Source organism: Mizuhopecten yessoensis, unplaced genomic scaffold, assembly GCF_002113885.1.
Source record: "Mizuhopecten yessoensis strain PY_sf001 unplaced genomic scaffold, ASM211388v2 scaffold8393, whole genome shotgun sequence".
NCBI classification, from domain to species: Eukaryota; Metazoa; Mollusca; class Bivalvia; order Pectinida; family Pectinidae; genus Mizuhopecten; species Mizuhopecten yessoensis.
Window position 1 is genome coordinate 165,837 of NW_018407525.1, and position 17,426 is coordinate 183,262.

Sequence of the window (17,426 nt, forward strand, 5' to 3'; positions counted from 1 at the left end):
AATCAATCATAGTTGTATGTCTGTATTATATCGATGTCCGTATATATATGATGTGTGTTATTGTAGTGTATTATTATGAATTATTCATACACACATTTAATTACTGCGTGTTATTATTGTGCATCATTATGTATTATTAATATAAACATTTAATTAATATGTGTTATTAAAATTTACTATGTATCATTTTTACTCACATTTGATTGTTTTGTTTTATTATTGTGTATTATTGTGTATTATTTATACAGATATTAAAACTGATGTGTGCTATATGTTTTATTGTGTAACATTATTTACTAGTAATACACACATGTCATTAATGTGTGTTATTATCGTGTATCATTTTGGATTATTAATACAAACGTTTAATCACTGCTTGTTATTATTGTGTATTATTTTGTATTATTAATACATTCTGTAAATAACTGCATTCTTTTATCATGCATTGTTATGTACATTTATTTGATGCGTGTTATTATGGTGTATTATTATTTATTTTTTATTCACACATTTAACTGATGTGTGCTATTGTTGCGTATCATTGTGCATTACTAAAACACACATTGAAATAATGATTGTATAGGACAGTTACTTTTTTTAACATACCTGGACCCTAAACTCTGCTATTTCTAACAACTGTCACGGATGTTTATACAACTGTTGTTTGCTAACATACCTAGACCCTATAGCTTGAGTATATATTCATGTAACAATTGTTATATGTGTGTATAGGACTGTTATTTGTTTAACATAACTGGACACTATAACTTGATTATATATACACGTAACAATTGCTATACGTGTAAATAGGATTGCTGTTTGTTAAACATACCTGAAACCTATCACATTAATATATTTACACTTAACAATTGGTATATTTGTAAAAAGTACTTTTACTTGATTTACATACATGAACCCTATTACTTGAGTATACATATCAATCATTATACATGTCCATTGTGTACATTGTATGTAATAGTGGTTTATGATTATCAGACAAAGGTTCTATCTATTTGAAATCACGGATTTCATAGTATAAAGTTTACATTCTCATGATGATCTAATTGCATTGCTAACTCAATTTCATGTCTGGTATAAGGATATTTTTCAATGTTTAGCCTTTCTAAAAGAAATGTGAAAGTCTTTCAAATAAAAAATATCAACGGCTGAAATTATCCTAAAATTTATAAACATCCTGATGTATCTACATATTGTTATCTCAGATTGAAACGATTTCATGTCCAACTAGTATTGTCTACATATATGAGGATATTTATGATCTGAGTTTGATATAAAAAGTGTCTTTATGACATAGTGAATATTCGTATTCAGAGAATATTCCAGTACGAACAACAATATTCTATTTGCTTTACTCAAAAGATCTGTTTGATACACAATATTTTGTTCTGGTTCTGAACGAAAAAAAAACACATGGATATACTTCAGGGGAATAAATTAGCTCGCTAACATCACGATATTGTAGTATTGTAAGCGTGTTTTTGCGATACATTAAGGGGGATATACATGTATCTTTTTATTTATTTGAAATAACGGAAACGGGATCTTGATAGTTTGGGCAGTAAGCGAGGAATTAGATGCAAATAATATCATGGCATTATATGATGGTGTACATCTGAACTTACTTAAATTACTACATAAATGCTACAATTATATTTTCTAACACTCAATACTATTGGTCATTCGCCTTCCCTATCATTATCATACACCGGTCGTATATGATGAAGGACGAACATTTTGACATAATTTTGCTTTAGATGCAGTTGTATTCGGACCAAAAGCATCCGTTATACAAACCTGCATTAATAATAGATGACTTTCACCCTGTTATACTGTGAAAACACTATCATGACATATTTTCGATAGAGAGATTAAGGGTTGGTTTTGGATTCGTCGTGTCATTTGCCTTATACATCAAAGCTTGAACGCTTAGCTGTTTTTGAGTAGAAAAGGTTTGTATAAAAACACAGGTTTGTATAAAATACAAACCTGTGTTTAGACATGAAACAAACTTGGATCGCACCATCTATTTCATAAATCTCAAAATTGCGCCCAACTGTGTATGTTTGCACCTTCCATGATACGTTACACTATTTGTTATCTAACGATATATTCTGTATTATGTCCTTCATAATGAGTACGTGATCAGTAGCTGTCACAAGATATAATAATGATGTTACCTAGAACAAATTGTAATACGATATTCCACTCGATATTTGAGTAGACATACGAATAAAGTGAAAACTTGAAAGTGATTTTATTAAGTATATCAAAAATGTCTCTTTTTGTTGATCTTGCCTATTCGTCTGTTCAAAAAGTCCAGACTTATAACCTCACTCATGAAATCTGCCGTTTATCTTAATTAACGATACAGCTAAAACTGTGTATGCCACTAGCGTACAATTGTGACGTCACAAGGAACAATGTGATGACGTCACAACTTGTCGGCAATTGCTAAACTGTTGGTGTTGATTAGAAATAATTACAAAATGTATAAGTTTACATGATTTGGTTGAGTACATAATCAAAGGGATAGCAAACTTATTCCCATTACAATGTATACCTGATTTGTTAGTGAAACTCTCTAAAGCTCGTAAAAGGATCCTGCTTGAGATCTTCTTACTATATAGTAACAGACATACATGTACTAAAATGATCATCTCACTGTAACGTTACATATACATGATACATATATATACATGACGAGTTAGACTATTGATTTGTTACCGAAGCGTTTATCTTACGTCGGCATCGTGAACACCTACCTATATGTGATCGTTTTTTTCAAACTTGGCAAATAATCACGACGTTGAAATAATAGTTACGCTGAGTACGACATCATGAAGTATTATGACATCATTTTTTATGTACGGTCAAAGTATTAATATACATTGTATCTTTTGAAACAAAAACATTCAGATAAAAATGATAAGCCTCGATATCCCACCAGTAGACGTCTATATGGTATTGAAAAAGTTCAAATTTTGCGTTTTGAATTTTTTTTATTCATTTACATGAGTTGATGTGTTTGATCAGTAATATGATGATAACTTTAATAGTACACATTTGTCTTCTCTGCAAAGTGAGTTTTTCTTCCATATTGTTGTATTTTTGTTCTGCATAATCGTGTTTGTAGTTTCGTGAACAAGTATAGGTTCTCGCCAGAGGGTCCAGTAGTTCATAATTTTCATTCATTGTTTTCGTCCGGATAAGGTGTTTCATTATACGGGTGTAACGGGATGAGAATATTGTCAACTCTCGTGAAGGAATAGGAACACAAGGTACGCTATTTACATTATTTAAAATATTTCATTTCAACATATATTAAGAACAAAAAGTATATAATATCCATTCTCACATTCATACAATTGACTTAATATGTATACAAGTTAACAAGAAATGGTACATTATATCAATGACAGCTATCGATCTGTGAATACAATGTCCTTGAAATACAATCCACACAGGTGGGTAGATATCCACCTTAGAGCTGTCTACTTTTTCCAAGCAACAGGCTTATTCCTTAGCACCTAGGCACCACTTCCCGTCATCACAGTATACATAGTCAGGACCCACGGGAAAGTCAGAGTCACAACCTTCCTTTCCTGTAAGTGTTGGTCGGGGTCCTTACTGACAGTTACGGCCTCCCGAACCACGAAGCTAAGTCATCTTCCCCAACACATACCTCGGTATCCAAATATGGTATCAAGTTTTAAGTGCAGACTGGCATGCCACACTTGTACTGGGATTCAACTACAATACAATATAAATAACCAATTAAACATACAACAATGAGACTGACTTGATTAAATACATATATGCAAGTGAAAATATTAACTACAAACTGCGCAGAAGTACGGCATACGACACATTAAAACTTAATACGCACTAACACGTGCGTGCCTCCTTACCAACGATTACCAGCTACCGTGTGTATTAACTGTATTCACTATATAAACAATACCAAACGGAAGAGAAATAGCGAAGTAGGATTTTATAAAACCTGTGTACTTGTTGTATAAATCACTATAAAAACACACATAATTTAATGAGAGCATCTGTATTTACCCAAAACACATAGGTGCATTGTATCTATAAATAGCTCACTACATAAAATATCGCTGTGTATCTACACAGCATGATCAAAACAATTACACAGATGGTATTCCAATGTGTAGATGTGTACGGTACTCACTGTAAGCTGTAGTTTGCGTTCTAGTGTCCCATGTGTCGTACAATTGTTGACATGGCGTTGCTCCCCACCCTCTCACCCGCACATGCACAAATAGTCTGAATGTGCCAAACATGAAAATATGTATGCGTACTACAATGATATGTAACAACGGGATCCTATTTCATCGTTTGTTCTATCTGGATTATAAGTCATTACTTATTTTTATATAAATTAGAATCTTTACAGACGCCCTCTTAGGCACCCAATCATACATACATACATGCCGCGGAATAGCAGATTGATTTATCAATATTTTAATGGAATTTAATAAGACGTCATGACGAAATATGAAGGATAATCATAAAACGACAATGAATTTGAAGTTAAACATAGCTGATTTTTAAAGGTATATACATGTACAGTGTATAGTGTAAAAATGTGTCGAATTTATCTACATTGTACATTTGTATATCGTTATACAGGGCGCTACTGCATGCTATTTGCATTACTGCATAACAGGAATCAGAAGATTGGTATACATAATAAAACCTTTTACTGAATTGACTTTCCTAACATTGTTTATCTTTTGAACAGTTGCATAATTGTTGTTCAATTTGAATTAGTATATATATCTGTTCACCTACCTTTAAGATGGTCATCTGTTTGTTTGCATTTTCAGCTCAATTGACAGGTAAGGTCACATGCTAGTCTCTACCTTCAAACCTCTAGGGGTACATGGGGAAACAAATAAAACAAATGTTTACGCATACAAGTTAACTGTTCTTCCAACAAAGCTGATGGTATATATAAGCTTATTATTTGAATATAGAATTGTATTAATATTAGCTGAAAATCAATTGCTGAATTGCATATTTATCAAGTGATGTTTAAAGGTAGATATAAACACATGATGTATGGTAATGGTATAAAAAAACAAAGTCATCGATAATTTACGTAAGGATACTCCATGAGTCATGAGTGACAGGATATAGCTTTTTCTTTTATTGAGATTCTCCTTCACTGATTGTTTGTAACAAACATTTGTGTATACTTTCTTCTCTATCTAGATGTGTATTTTCAATAATAATCATAATAAGACCCTGCAAAGAACAAAATGCACATATTACAATAGATAAGAATATCTATAATTTAATAATGTTAAACATGTTTTAATTTACCATTTATTTCAATAACTTCAAATGTCGGTCATCATTTACTCAATAATAAAATATACAACTCATTTAAATTATTATCAAAATACATTAAGTAAGCGTTTATTTTTATGAATCGTATACATACATAATATACAATTACAAGGTTTACGCACAAATCACCAAACAATATAGTGCGCATATTGTGTTTAAATGTGCACAAATGAGCGATGGGGTCGGATCAGATGATTTATTTACAAAATTCGGAAAACTCGTGTGAACTTAGGCATGTTTCAAGTATTTGATTTGTTTTCAGTATGTTTGCATTAGATCCAATTTTAAGTAGACAAAAGAACCAGGAGATTCGATTTTGTTGGACCGCTGATAGTTCACCTGAATATATGTATTCAATAGAGTAACTTAGTAGATCTAGACATGTAAAGATAGATATAATGTATTACTAAATACACATACATAAATTATTCTGATAAATTGTGGGCAAAAAATGTCGATTCTTCGAAAGACGAGTTCAGCTTAATAGTTATTATTTTAACAATATACATTTTAAGCAAAAACAATATTGCTTACGATAATATTGAAATCATAATTGTACATACCGAATACTTCAATGTCTCCAGTATTTTGTCGCAATGGTTTTCACAACAGTTCAACGTCATGTGTTTGTGCAGAATCAGTAGCTTTGGTGCCAAATACACACAAAGACTACTGACCAAAAAAAACCAAGAGGAGACACTTGCATACACACTTGTATACCTGCATGCACGACCACAGGTAGCGGACATCACGTGACATGGACACTACTGGTAACGAACAGCATGTGACACGGAAACACAAGTAACGCATAGTACATGACATGGACACTAATGGTAAAGTAAATACAATGTAATACACAATGTATTAAAAATCAGAAACGCTTAACGCTATAGCATGTACATGTAGTTGCCGAAACAAATTCAGTAAAAAAATAATCCATTGTTATATGTTTCAACAACTAGGGCAAAATTCAGAGTCAATTATTTGTAAAATTGACGTTTATTTATTTTGTTAGTTTAGTTATTAATTTACGACTATAAAAAACGAAAATAACTATACCATTGCATTCTCCGGTGTTTCTTTCACACTTGTCTTGACAGCTGACAGGACAGGTCTGAGTGCAGTTGGGGCCATACATACCAGGCACACATTCTACAATAACATGTTACATGTATTCAACATACTGCTAATCGATGATAATAATTACGTATATACTGTGCCAAACTTATTTCCTTTGTCAAGCGGCTTTACCTTTCCTGGGAGCGATACTAAGTGTTGACGATTTGTTGTCGGAAAGATTTAAGAGTGCGTCTTTTCCAGACAGTGTGAGACATGGTTTGCAAAAAACGGTTAGGTATACTTCAACATTTCTTTTCTGAGGCTTCAAATACAACTGTGTACGTATAACACAGGGTAAACATGTAACGAGATAACACAGAACATTCCATATCTTTGCATTTGTATCGCAAACGTGACCGTGTTATCATGGTTGTGTACCTCGATACGTAAACACATTGTACGCAAACACTACCAATCCTCCCATCCCGATCCCGCCGCAGGTATATTATTAACAAAGAAAAATATCAATAACACGTTTTAAAAACTCTATTCTCTTCATGGAGATAATTCAGACTGTTTACATTAACATATGGGCGGATTGGTCGAGTGGTTAACACTCCGGCCTTCCATGCAGGCGGCCGGGGTTAGATCCCTGAAGTCGTACGAATGGATATTAAGAGAAAGTGTTTTTCTCTTGCCTACACAATTCCAACAACCAAGGTGGAGTATAAATTGGTCTGTGGTGGATGTTGCGGTATCTGTGCTGTAGCATTCATGTGAAGTGGCACTGTAAATGATGCCGTTTAAAGCACGTTCCCACTACAAATAGAACACATCACATTTCCAGCACACACGCAGGCATACACACACAGGGAGGATTAGCCAGGTGGCATAGGACTAGTAGTTAGCGCCTGATAAGGCAGTTCCTGCGAATTCCTCAAAATTGTATTGTTGAATGTATATGCTAATTGTATTAAGTATATATATATGTACTGTAAAGCGCTTTATTGTGGCTTTTGTTAGCTAGATAGGGCGCTACAGCAAATGTTGTATATTATTATTATTATTTTTATTATACAGGAAAATGTATGACGTCATAAACTATAACGTTACAAAAAGGCCTCCATAGCAATATCCGCTATCGGCACCCCATACCGAAATCACAACATAGTGAAATACAATGTACACATGTTCCAAAGGTAAAGATTGCCACCAAATTAAGGATATAGTATTACTATTAGAACTATCATTTTATAAATACATCGGTAATCAAGTAATTAACTACAGATGAATTCCAGTTAAGCCGACTAAAAACTTTTAAAAAATAATCTTTATCGTTGTGTAAGAAAATTGTAGTGATTTACTTTCTTTTTTTTTCGTTTATCTTCCCAGAAATCCCGAGATGTTAAAATGACAACACTGAAAAGTCTTTGGCAGTGTCGTATTTCGATCAGCCAAACATTATTGAGAAATTTGAAATATTGTTGGTTCGATATATATTAACTCAAAAATGAAACGTCCTTCTGGAATCAGACTAAGTTTTATTTCAATCTTGTTTAAGTAAATTCAATTAAGGTATAAGTACTTGCGCATTCTCCAGTGACTGGATCACAAAGGCTATCGGCACATCCTGCATCACAAACTCTTTCACATTTACCTTTACTATATTTGTCCAACGGACAACCTAAAACATAAGAACATGCCAATTTGTATAATTTAAATATTCCTTTAAATTTCAAAACTTTACAAAAGAACATGTTTCATCTAATTAAATTATTTCTTGCATTGGCGATGTTTTCTAAGTATAGAGAACTAATGCTTTCTGCATTAGTTAAGTGAATGAAAACCAAAGTCATACGTTCGTCAGAATATTAGTTCGCGAATATGTATTAGTTCAAGAACATATTAACCAAAGTCAAAAGTTGATATAAGTCATAAAATCATAAGAACATGCAAATATTAACCAAGTCATAAGTTCATGTGAATGTTAGTTTAAGTAAAAATTAACAAAAGTCATAGGTTTACGAGAATATAAACCAAAGTCATAAGTTCACGAGAATTCTAACCAAAGTCATGAATTAAGCAAAGTGTTGAATCTCTGACTCGCCATCAGGAATACCTTAGCTGAAAACAAACAACACTATAAGGATGAAGTAAGGATTTCTATTATCGAACAAAAAATAATATATTGAAACAAATACTTTGACTTTACCATATTGATAAGATGATCCTCATACCTTAAATATGGATCTTTATACAGATCTACCTTGACTCAAAATATGAGTTCAAAAAGTCCATTTCAACGCTTTTATATTTAGACACATTATATTTGTTAAAATTAATATCCATATAACTCGTAAAATTTAAATATAAACAGAAGACATTGTTGTTCATTTCTATTTGAATGGTACACGAAGCTGCATCAAAAACCGGCGTTTCTCATAGTAGTAACAAATAAGTTCATGTATGGTAGAACGACATATTTAGAAAGGAATTGCATATATACAAGTACGCACCATACACTTCTACCTCACAAAGCTCCAAAATAGCAGTATCAGAGTACCACGGTAGACCTCCTGGCCGTCTGTCGCTGTAAATAGTCAGGTACTGAGCGCTGCCTGTACATGGGATCTGGGGAGTCAATGACAAAGCGTTCGGCGTAGGTGTTGTGTCTTTATGGCAAAGGTATCCGTTTCGCCAATCCGACGTGTTCGACTGGTATATTTGGTAGCCACCAAATCGTCTTGGTTGAAGAAACCCGTCATCTTATTATCAAAAAATAACAATAGAGATTAGTACATATTTTAAATATCAATTTTACTGCAAACATAAGATAACACTATATATTGTAATATGTGTGTGTATCGTGAAGGGTATAAGGCGGGTTGTAAATTGTGTTGTTAGTAACTTGTTTCGTAAACTTTCATGATAAGTATTTCGGAAAATATTTAAACTGTATTAAATAATTAAAGTCAACACTCATGATTTTTTTGAAACCCAAGCTCAGTCAACGGTTATCTTAAAAATATCGCTCTGTCTAAAAACAAATCTCGAAAACAATATTAAATAAACTAATGCATGCATCACGCATAGGCTCTTCAGGTTGGTAAGTATAGAGTATATATAAGTTCCTGTAGCACAACCTGTGAAACGTTTCGAAGATTGGTTTTATCTGTACTGGGTCACTTTCATCTGTAAATTTGCATACATTTACATAAGAACTAAGTATACATGCACTTAAAGCTATCTAATCGTTGGCTTTGTGTATACTCTGCATTTAATGGACAAGAAAATGTTCATGGCAATAAATATCGATCATTATAATGCAGGCTCTAATCAGTTATAAGTTTGTTATTATTATTTTGTTATTATGACACAACTAGACAATCATGCATGCAATACGAAATGATTGTTAAAGTTCAACAAGTATTGAAGAAGGGTTACTTTATACTTACAAAATAAGCTTCTTTTGAGATCTTGTACCCTTTTATATCAACATTTTTTTTTTAATTCTCCAGCCAGAAAAACAAATCTTGCCTAACATTTTAACTTTCAATGCAAAAGCAAACAATGACTTGAAAATAAGCCTTTAAACTAAATGTCTCAATGACTTTGAAAATATCTGCGTTGAAAGTATGCAAACAGTTATGAAGCTTACCGGCTATCGCACTTATCTAGATACATGTATTTAGATATATAGCTACAACTTGAGCCCGTCCAGTAGAAATAAGAAAACGAATTTCAGTCAATGATATGGGGACCTATATAGTATCCTTCTAATTTCATGTTGACTTGTGTAATTAGGACATTCCCCATGTCGCTACAGCAGCTGTGTAATGTACCATTGGTCGTTTGAAGGTGAAATGGTTTGCGATTAGTAATATTAAGTTATTTGAACATAAGATAATTCTTTCAGTAGAAATCATACAGCATTTACAAAGTATAGAAGAAATGAAACTTATTTGAAATCAATATTTGCTTATCTTATAAAGAATAATAAATTATGAGAGTAATATGATTTCCAGCTCTGTTTTACCACAGTTTGTTTATACATGTATCATTATGTATGATAGAAATAGGGCCACGAAGAAAAACATCAATTATATTTCTTCGTGATAGTAACTTGAAATTACTAAATGACTAGTAAACTTCAAGCAAAAAAATAGTGAGAAAAAAATGGAGAAATCCTTTCGAAAGTTTGAGTGATAACGTAGAAATTTCGAGATATTATCTATTTTCTGAGACTATGATTTACGTGGCCTTTTTGTTTTTCCTCAGAAAACAAATTATATTAGGATAATATTTTATAATTAGTTTTGATAGTTTTATTATAAAAAGTACATCTGATGGCTCACATCTGTAGAATATTTTTACATATTCCATGACCACCTGACCCTGTAGGTCGATTTGCCACCACGCTTCCATTGCTCCTTCCGATGTATGTGAACAACATCCACCGGATAAATGCTGGTTTGTACAGCCGTCTACAGCTTTATCACTGGTAGATGTAGGATAGTGGGTAGAACTTTGATTGGTTCTTTTGACATTGGGTAAACGACTCATGTTGACTGTAACAAAAAGATTGATATATATGTATTAAGCATCAGAACTAATGCGAAAGTACTGCGCAGATCCTATTTTCATATTAGACAGTATACAGGTAGTTTTTATCTTAAGACTTAGACAGTATACAGGTAGTTTTTATCTTAAGACTTAGACAGTATACATGTAGTTCTTATCTTAAGACTTAGACAGTATACAGGTAGTTTTTATCTTAAGACTTAGACAGTATACAGGTAGTTTTTATCTTAAGACTTAGACAGTATACAGGTAGTTCTTATCTTAAGCCATCGGATCAACATACGTTATTGTATATGACATTTTTTAGTTAGATTTAAACACAATCGAAACTTAAGTGAAAAAAAAATGTGTATGACTAGTGCCCTATCTGTGCCTAGATGTTACTACCTACGGCAACAAGTAGTCTAAAGTCCTGTTACTGCATACAATCATAAAAACTAACAACGTTCATTGAAATTATCTTTTTCCAGTCTGTCATCTAACCATTTCCTAATGTTGATGAGTATGGATTGTACATATAGCAAGAGTATGTACACAACAGGGTAAAATGTGTACGGGTTTGAAAATAAAGTCGATAACGATTCGGTTTTGCTATAAGCGTACATACACTTACGTGTTACACTTGTACGAAATGACGATTCCAACCGACAGATCCATCCAGGTACGCTTTGTATATAACCTGATCACAGTCATTTCTTTTGAGGAGTGGCACGTTTCATAATATACACACTTTTGAAGATCATTAAAATTAAAATTTACCAGTACTTCTCAAAGTTTTTGAATTCATAGATTAAGGGGTTTTACACTCCTACCCCTTTGTTTCAACAGTAGTTTAGACAATTTCATTTTGATTGCAAATTTCTTTGACACGTCCTGAAAGATTTCTAGAAGGACAAATCAGCTGGACGATGCAGTGTAATTCATTATGATATACTGTATATATTATTAGGGTGCAATCGCCTGAATGTGTCCGAGGATAATCGATACCAGATGTGCGAAAGTCTATGAGCCCCATCAAAAAAGGGGGGCAGGAAAAGATTAAATAACCATATGAGCACCATAGATACCATTTAAAGTATCAAATTCAGGTTCGATACCCTTCCAAGACACCCTTTTGCCAACGAAAAAAAATGAAGGAACCGTAAAGGTATAGGTTCATAGAAAAAATACCCATATTGGACCTTCAAATCTCACCATAGTTTGCATCAAATGTATGTACAGTGTGCACGTTGCTCAACAGATGTGATAAAATTGCCACAGAACAACAGGACAAAATACAAGAGAAGAGTCACATTGCTTGGGCAAAGGAAACATGTGAATATCCGGAAGGGGCTCTCAAAGATCCAAAAACAGTAAGGTGGGAAAACCAAGAAAGGGCATATCAAGGAAAAAACAAAGTCAGGTTGTCCTCCCATTCGTGAAAAGAATACCCAAAACCATCCAGAGGATATATCATGGCCATTGATTAATTTGTATCACACTAAGCAAAACGTTGGCATAAAGGCAATGGGTATGTTATTTTTAATTGATTGTTGTAGGCATAGCAATTCTTATCTTTACCGTCTTGCGGAAAGGAAAAGTAACACATACGGCTAATAGTTGCTATCGAAAGAGTTAGCCTGTTAGCTGTATACTGTATATTAACAGTGGTTCGTACTGTGTACTGCAGTGAACCGAACCTAATAAAATGTCCACAAGTCTTATAGAGCTAAAATGCTAGGTTTTGCACACATGCACACACAGAAGCAAAAGATTGACACAGACGCAATTTACAAACATGTTTTTTTTATTAACGGTCACTAAGTATCGCCGATCAAATCTTATATATATATATATTAACTTATCATCTTTTCTGGAAAGTCCGAAAAAGAGCAAAATGGGCTCGCGAACTCGAGTACATGCAGGACACAGAGTTTTGTCTCACTGATTAATCAATATAATCCAATCAGGTACGCTGGTACCTACATACAGAATGTAAATATGTTTTTGTTGTATACTATAACACGAACATTAAATTCAGTACCACATTTTATTACATGTATCAATGTCAAGCCATGTCATCCCTCAAATTCAGCAACAATTGGGATGATTAGTACTGCTTCGCTATGCATTGCATTACCTAAACACGATGTCCTTATCACAACGTAATTATAAGTTGATTACTTCATATCAAATAGATGTTAAACTCATGACAATTTTAATACAGTGGTATCACGATAGCTTACTGAACGGTGAACAAAACGATGTTTTCGTTACGAAACTAAATAACTTTTTAAGACTATAACTATAATGTAAGCCTTACCGATTGCTGAAGATACCGTAAGAAGAGAGACAACCTGTAAAGCTGTTAATTTATATCTTTTTTCGTATTTGTATTATATTGTTATTCGAGCCTGAGAGGATACGTTTGCGGCTCAGAGGTATGATGTAAAATGAGTATTTAATAACAATATGTTATTATATCGGAGAAATATCAAGTCATGTTCTCCTTACAAGCTCGAGTTTCTTCGGTTGTATTTGCCTTATACGGAGCATTTCAAGAAAAATGGAAAAAAAATCAACAATATCAGAGTTCCGAGTGTCCAAAATAGACGACAACAAGGCATTTTCTGACAATTTCTGAAAAGCAGTTATTCTATGTAAGCTTGATGTATTTTTACAAATTCAAGAATTCAAATAGAACAAATGTGAGTATGTGACTCATAACTCATATGTAAATAAAACTCTGACATTATTGAGCGTGTACTGTATTGGTAGCATGTTTCCAAACTAATACTTGTGAGTATTTTTCATATAAACAGTAATATCTATAGTTTGAGTTATATAAATAATTGCTGACTATATGTGATATTTTTCTGCAGCTAATTGTCATTTTACTTTATTATGATTGCTAGTTGTGGACCGCTTTGGGTCAACCTAATTTCTGATACAGCTGCAGCTTTCAGTTATATTTACATTATAGTTATTATTGTAGTACACCGTTGGGGTGGGTACAAGGGTGGCACTTAGAGGGAGTGCTGCCGAAAATACAATTGTTGCACTCAGAAGGAGTGCTCAACATTACCTTGTACACTATTGTAGTACTCATGCTACACTCAGAGGGAGTGCTGTACATTACCTGTACACTATTGTAGTACTCAAGCTACACTCAGAGGGAGTGCTGTACATTACCTTGTACACTATTGTAGTACTCATGCTACACTCAGAGGGAGTGCTGAACATTACCTTGTACACTATTGTGGTACTCATGCTACACTCAGAGGGAGTGCTGAACATTACCTGTACACTATTGTAGTACTCAAGCTACACTCAGAGGGAGTGCTGTACATTGTTTTGTACACTATTTCAGTACTCATGCTACACTCAGAGGGATTGCTGTACATTTTTTTGTACACTATTGTAGTACTCATGCTTCACACAGAGGGAGTGCTGTACATTGTTTTGTACCCTATTGTAGTACTCATGCTACACTCAGAAGGAGTGCTGAACATTACCTTGTACACTATTGTAGTACTCATGCTACACTCAGAGGGAGTGCTGTACATTGTTTTGTACACTAGTGTAGTACCCATGCTACACTCAGAAGGAGTGCTGAACATTACCTTGTACACTATTGTAGTACTCATGCTTCACTCAGAGGGAGTGCTGTACATTGTTTTGTACACTATTGTAGTACTCATGCTACACTCAGAGGGAGTGCTGTACATTGTTTTGTACACTATTGCAGTACTCATGCTACACTCAGAGGGAGTGCTGTACATTGTTGTGCACTTTTGTTATACAAGTGTCGCACTCACAGGGAGTGCTGAAATCTATTCTTGTACACTTCATATGGCAGCACTATAGTGCTGCACTCATGACCGAAGAGAGTGCTGTATTTTTTTTGTGAATATTTGCAGTACAAGAGTTGTACTCAGAGGGAGTGCTGTGAAATTGTGTAAACAAATTTTGCACTAGGAGGGGATGCTGTAAATGCTCAGTACACATATACTCTTGTGACACATATGTTATTTTTGTTTACAAAAAACACAGTTTTGAACACTGATTATATATAATTACAATGGTTGCATTCTGAGGAAGTGCTGTAAATATAAGTTTAGTACCCAGTTAAATTACATATGTTTCACTCAAAGGGAGGTCGGTAATATTGTTGCTACACAGTTTTGAGTACTGATATTACAAGGTCAAGGGGTCCAAACTCATGCTACATGTTACACTCGGAAGAAGTGCAGTATATTTGGAGTACAGAAAGAGTACTGTAGAATCCATATTGCACTCAGGAGTACTGTACTTGTTGAATCCTGCATTTAGTGGGAGGACTATTATATTTGTCCAGTACTCACAGGGAGTACATTATTCGTACTCCGAGGGAGTGAGGTATTGTAATTAATTATATTTTATGTGTTTCGTTTTATATTTATGTCCTTTTAAAAGGGGAAATTAATTAATTTGTAGCTAGTTTAAAGCACTCTTATTGACTGCTGTTGAATTTGGTAAGGGCAAAACATATGGCTGTCACATTTCAATTTGAGTGCATGCATGTGCTCTCATTTTTAAAAGGTTAACTTATATTCTCATACTCATGAACTTAAAATTCACTTCTCCGGATACCGAAATCGTCAGCCCCGAAGAAGAGACGTGGAGCATCCAAGGCAGGTGGTATACCTCCTCCACAGTTCGGGGTGGACTATACAAAATTTGCAGCTGAAATTCTGCGTCAACAGACATTGGATACTTCACATTCGACATAAACATGAATAACTTTAAAACCACTTAAAACTGACTGAGTCGGATGTCCAGTAATGAAATATTTTATTATGTTAGCATTATCGTATACACGTAGTAAAGCCTGTCTCGTACATGTTATTGGGCCAACACTTATCTTGAAGATAACGATGGTACACTGTTGGTAAAGCTACTTGAAAATGTTTTTCAGTTTGAACCCTTACCTGATGCTTTAACCACCGTCAGTGTCCACACTACTGACCAGATGACTAGCAGGTTCCGGTAAAACTCTATGTCTGGTAGGCTACAGCATCAAACCTTGTCTGAACAAAATCTCATCAACCAGGAAGTTCAGACAGGTCTAGGGATTCGTTTACACAGGTTTTTACTCATGTTAACATATGCCCGAGTTCGAGTATCACATGTGGTAATAGACACCAGAAACCTTTTATCAGTTGTCCCTGCTTCGTTACATATATGCGACAAAATATGTAATGGATGACAACATGAGATAGCTTCAAACACGAGCAACAAAACAACAAATACCACATTGATCGAATTACCTCTGTCAGTCAAATAACAGTGTACATTTAATTTAACCTGATACACGTATATAGGCAAGTTTTGTAAAATCCTTACAGAAAAGACCACAGTTTGTATGTACATAAAAAAACACGCAACGTCTCTCATTAAACAATAATGTAGATAATTGGGAACAACAGCATAGCCTCTGTCCCAGTATATAGATGGTAAGCTGTTTTAAAAAGTCGTTGAAAATAAATCTCGTTTAATCCAAAAAGATATGAGAAGGGAAGAAGGCTCTCCATGTTTCCATGTTTAAAAAATCTGCCTCATGCACATGTAAACATGACTCTATAAGTGCAAAAAACTTTGAAAGATCGAAATGGTGTGTGATGTCGAAGGAAATGGAAATCCTGTTCTGTATGTAAAAGAGAAATTCCGAAAAGCTGTCCATTCTGTGAAATAATTGACTGATCGATGCCCATAGGGCTAAGTTTCTGTTCATTCGCTCACAAAATGGACGGTATCTATTTAAAAAGCAGCACCTCTTTGTAATAGTAATGGACAACTTTTTAAGAAGAGACAGCTACTGAACAAGATACAAGGGATACAGTTAACAATGACAAGGTATTTGTGTGTATGCAGCAAGAGCTTCAGACATTCATGCATGAATGTAAATTTTGTTAATTTATTAGACAGGTACAGGTGTTGTAACGATCTATTGAAATGCACATGATTTTCTTATCTGAATTCAAATACAGTTAACCCTGTGTAATTATCAGTCAGTCAAGCTTAGTCATTTTAAGTGAGATTGAATTTTGAGGAGATGATACTATGGCCATATAGGACAAGAATACATTTTATTTAATGCCACATGGATTTCATATGCATTGACAGATTACTTAAACAAATGTTAAAACTATTAAAACTTCAATCAACACCTTAACCAACACTGATGACCGTTTACTATCAAGCTTCCAGGAAAACAAACATTGTAATTATAACAATGGCTTGCTATTCATCGGGAGGTGTCTAATGGATTAATTCCACCTCAAGTATGGATCACAGCATGAAGGTCGTTTGGATTATTCCTGAATCAGCTGAAGCTATTTTCCATTCCATCAATCATAATATATGTATTT

General features: G+C 33.9%; 1 protein-coding gene across 2 annotated transcripts; it reads right to left on the reverse strand.

The window, feature by feature from the left end:
• Positions 1-2,949: 2,949 nt before the first annotated feature.
• Positions 2,950-16,093, reverse strand: LOC110455893. 2 transcript variants are annotated; one of them, XM_021506318.1, is made up of 8 exons: positions 15,987-16,093; positions 10,812-11,024; positions 8,973-9,221; positions 8,042-8,140; positions 6,457-6,549; positions 4,837-6,164; positions 4,214-4,308; positions 2,950-3,771 (listed from the first exon to the last, which is right to left on the reverse strand). In XM_021506318.1, exons 2-6 carry the CDS (start codon positions 11,017-11,019, stop codon positions 6,067-6,069), a joined length of 747 nt encoding a protein of 248 aa, XP_021361993.1. In that variant the 5' UTR covers positions 11,020-11,024; positions 15,987-16,093; the 3' UTR covers positions 2,950-3,771; positions 4,214-4,308; positions 4,837-6,066. The 2 variants fall into 2 exon arrangements, with proteins under 2 accessions (XP_021361993.1, XP_021361994.1); XM_021506319.1 differs by lacking the exon at positions 4,214-4,308.
• Positions 16,094-17,426: the final 1,333 nt, after the last annotated feature.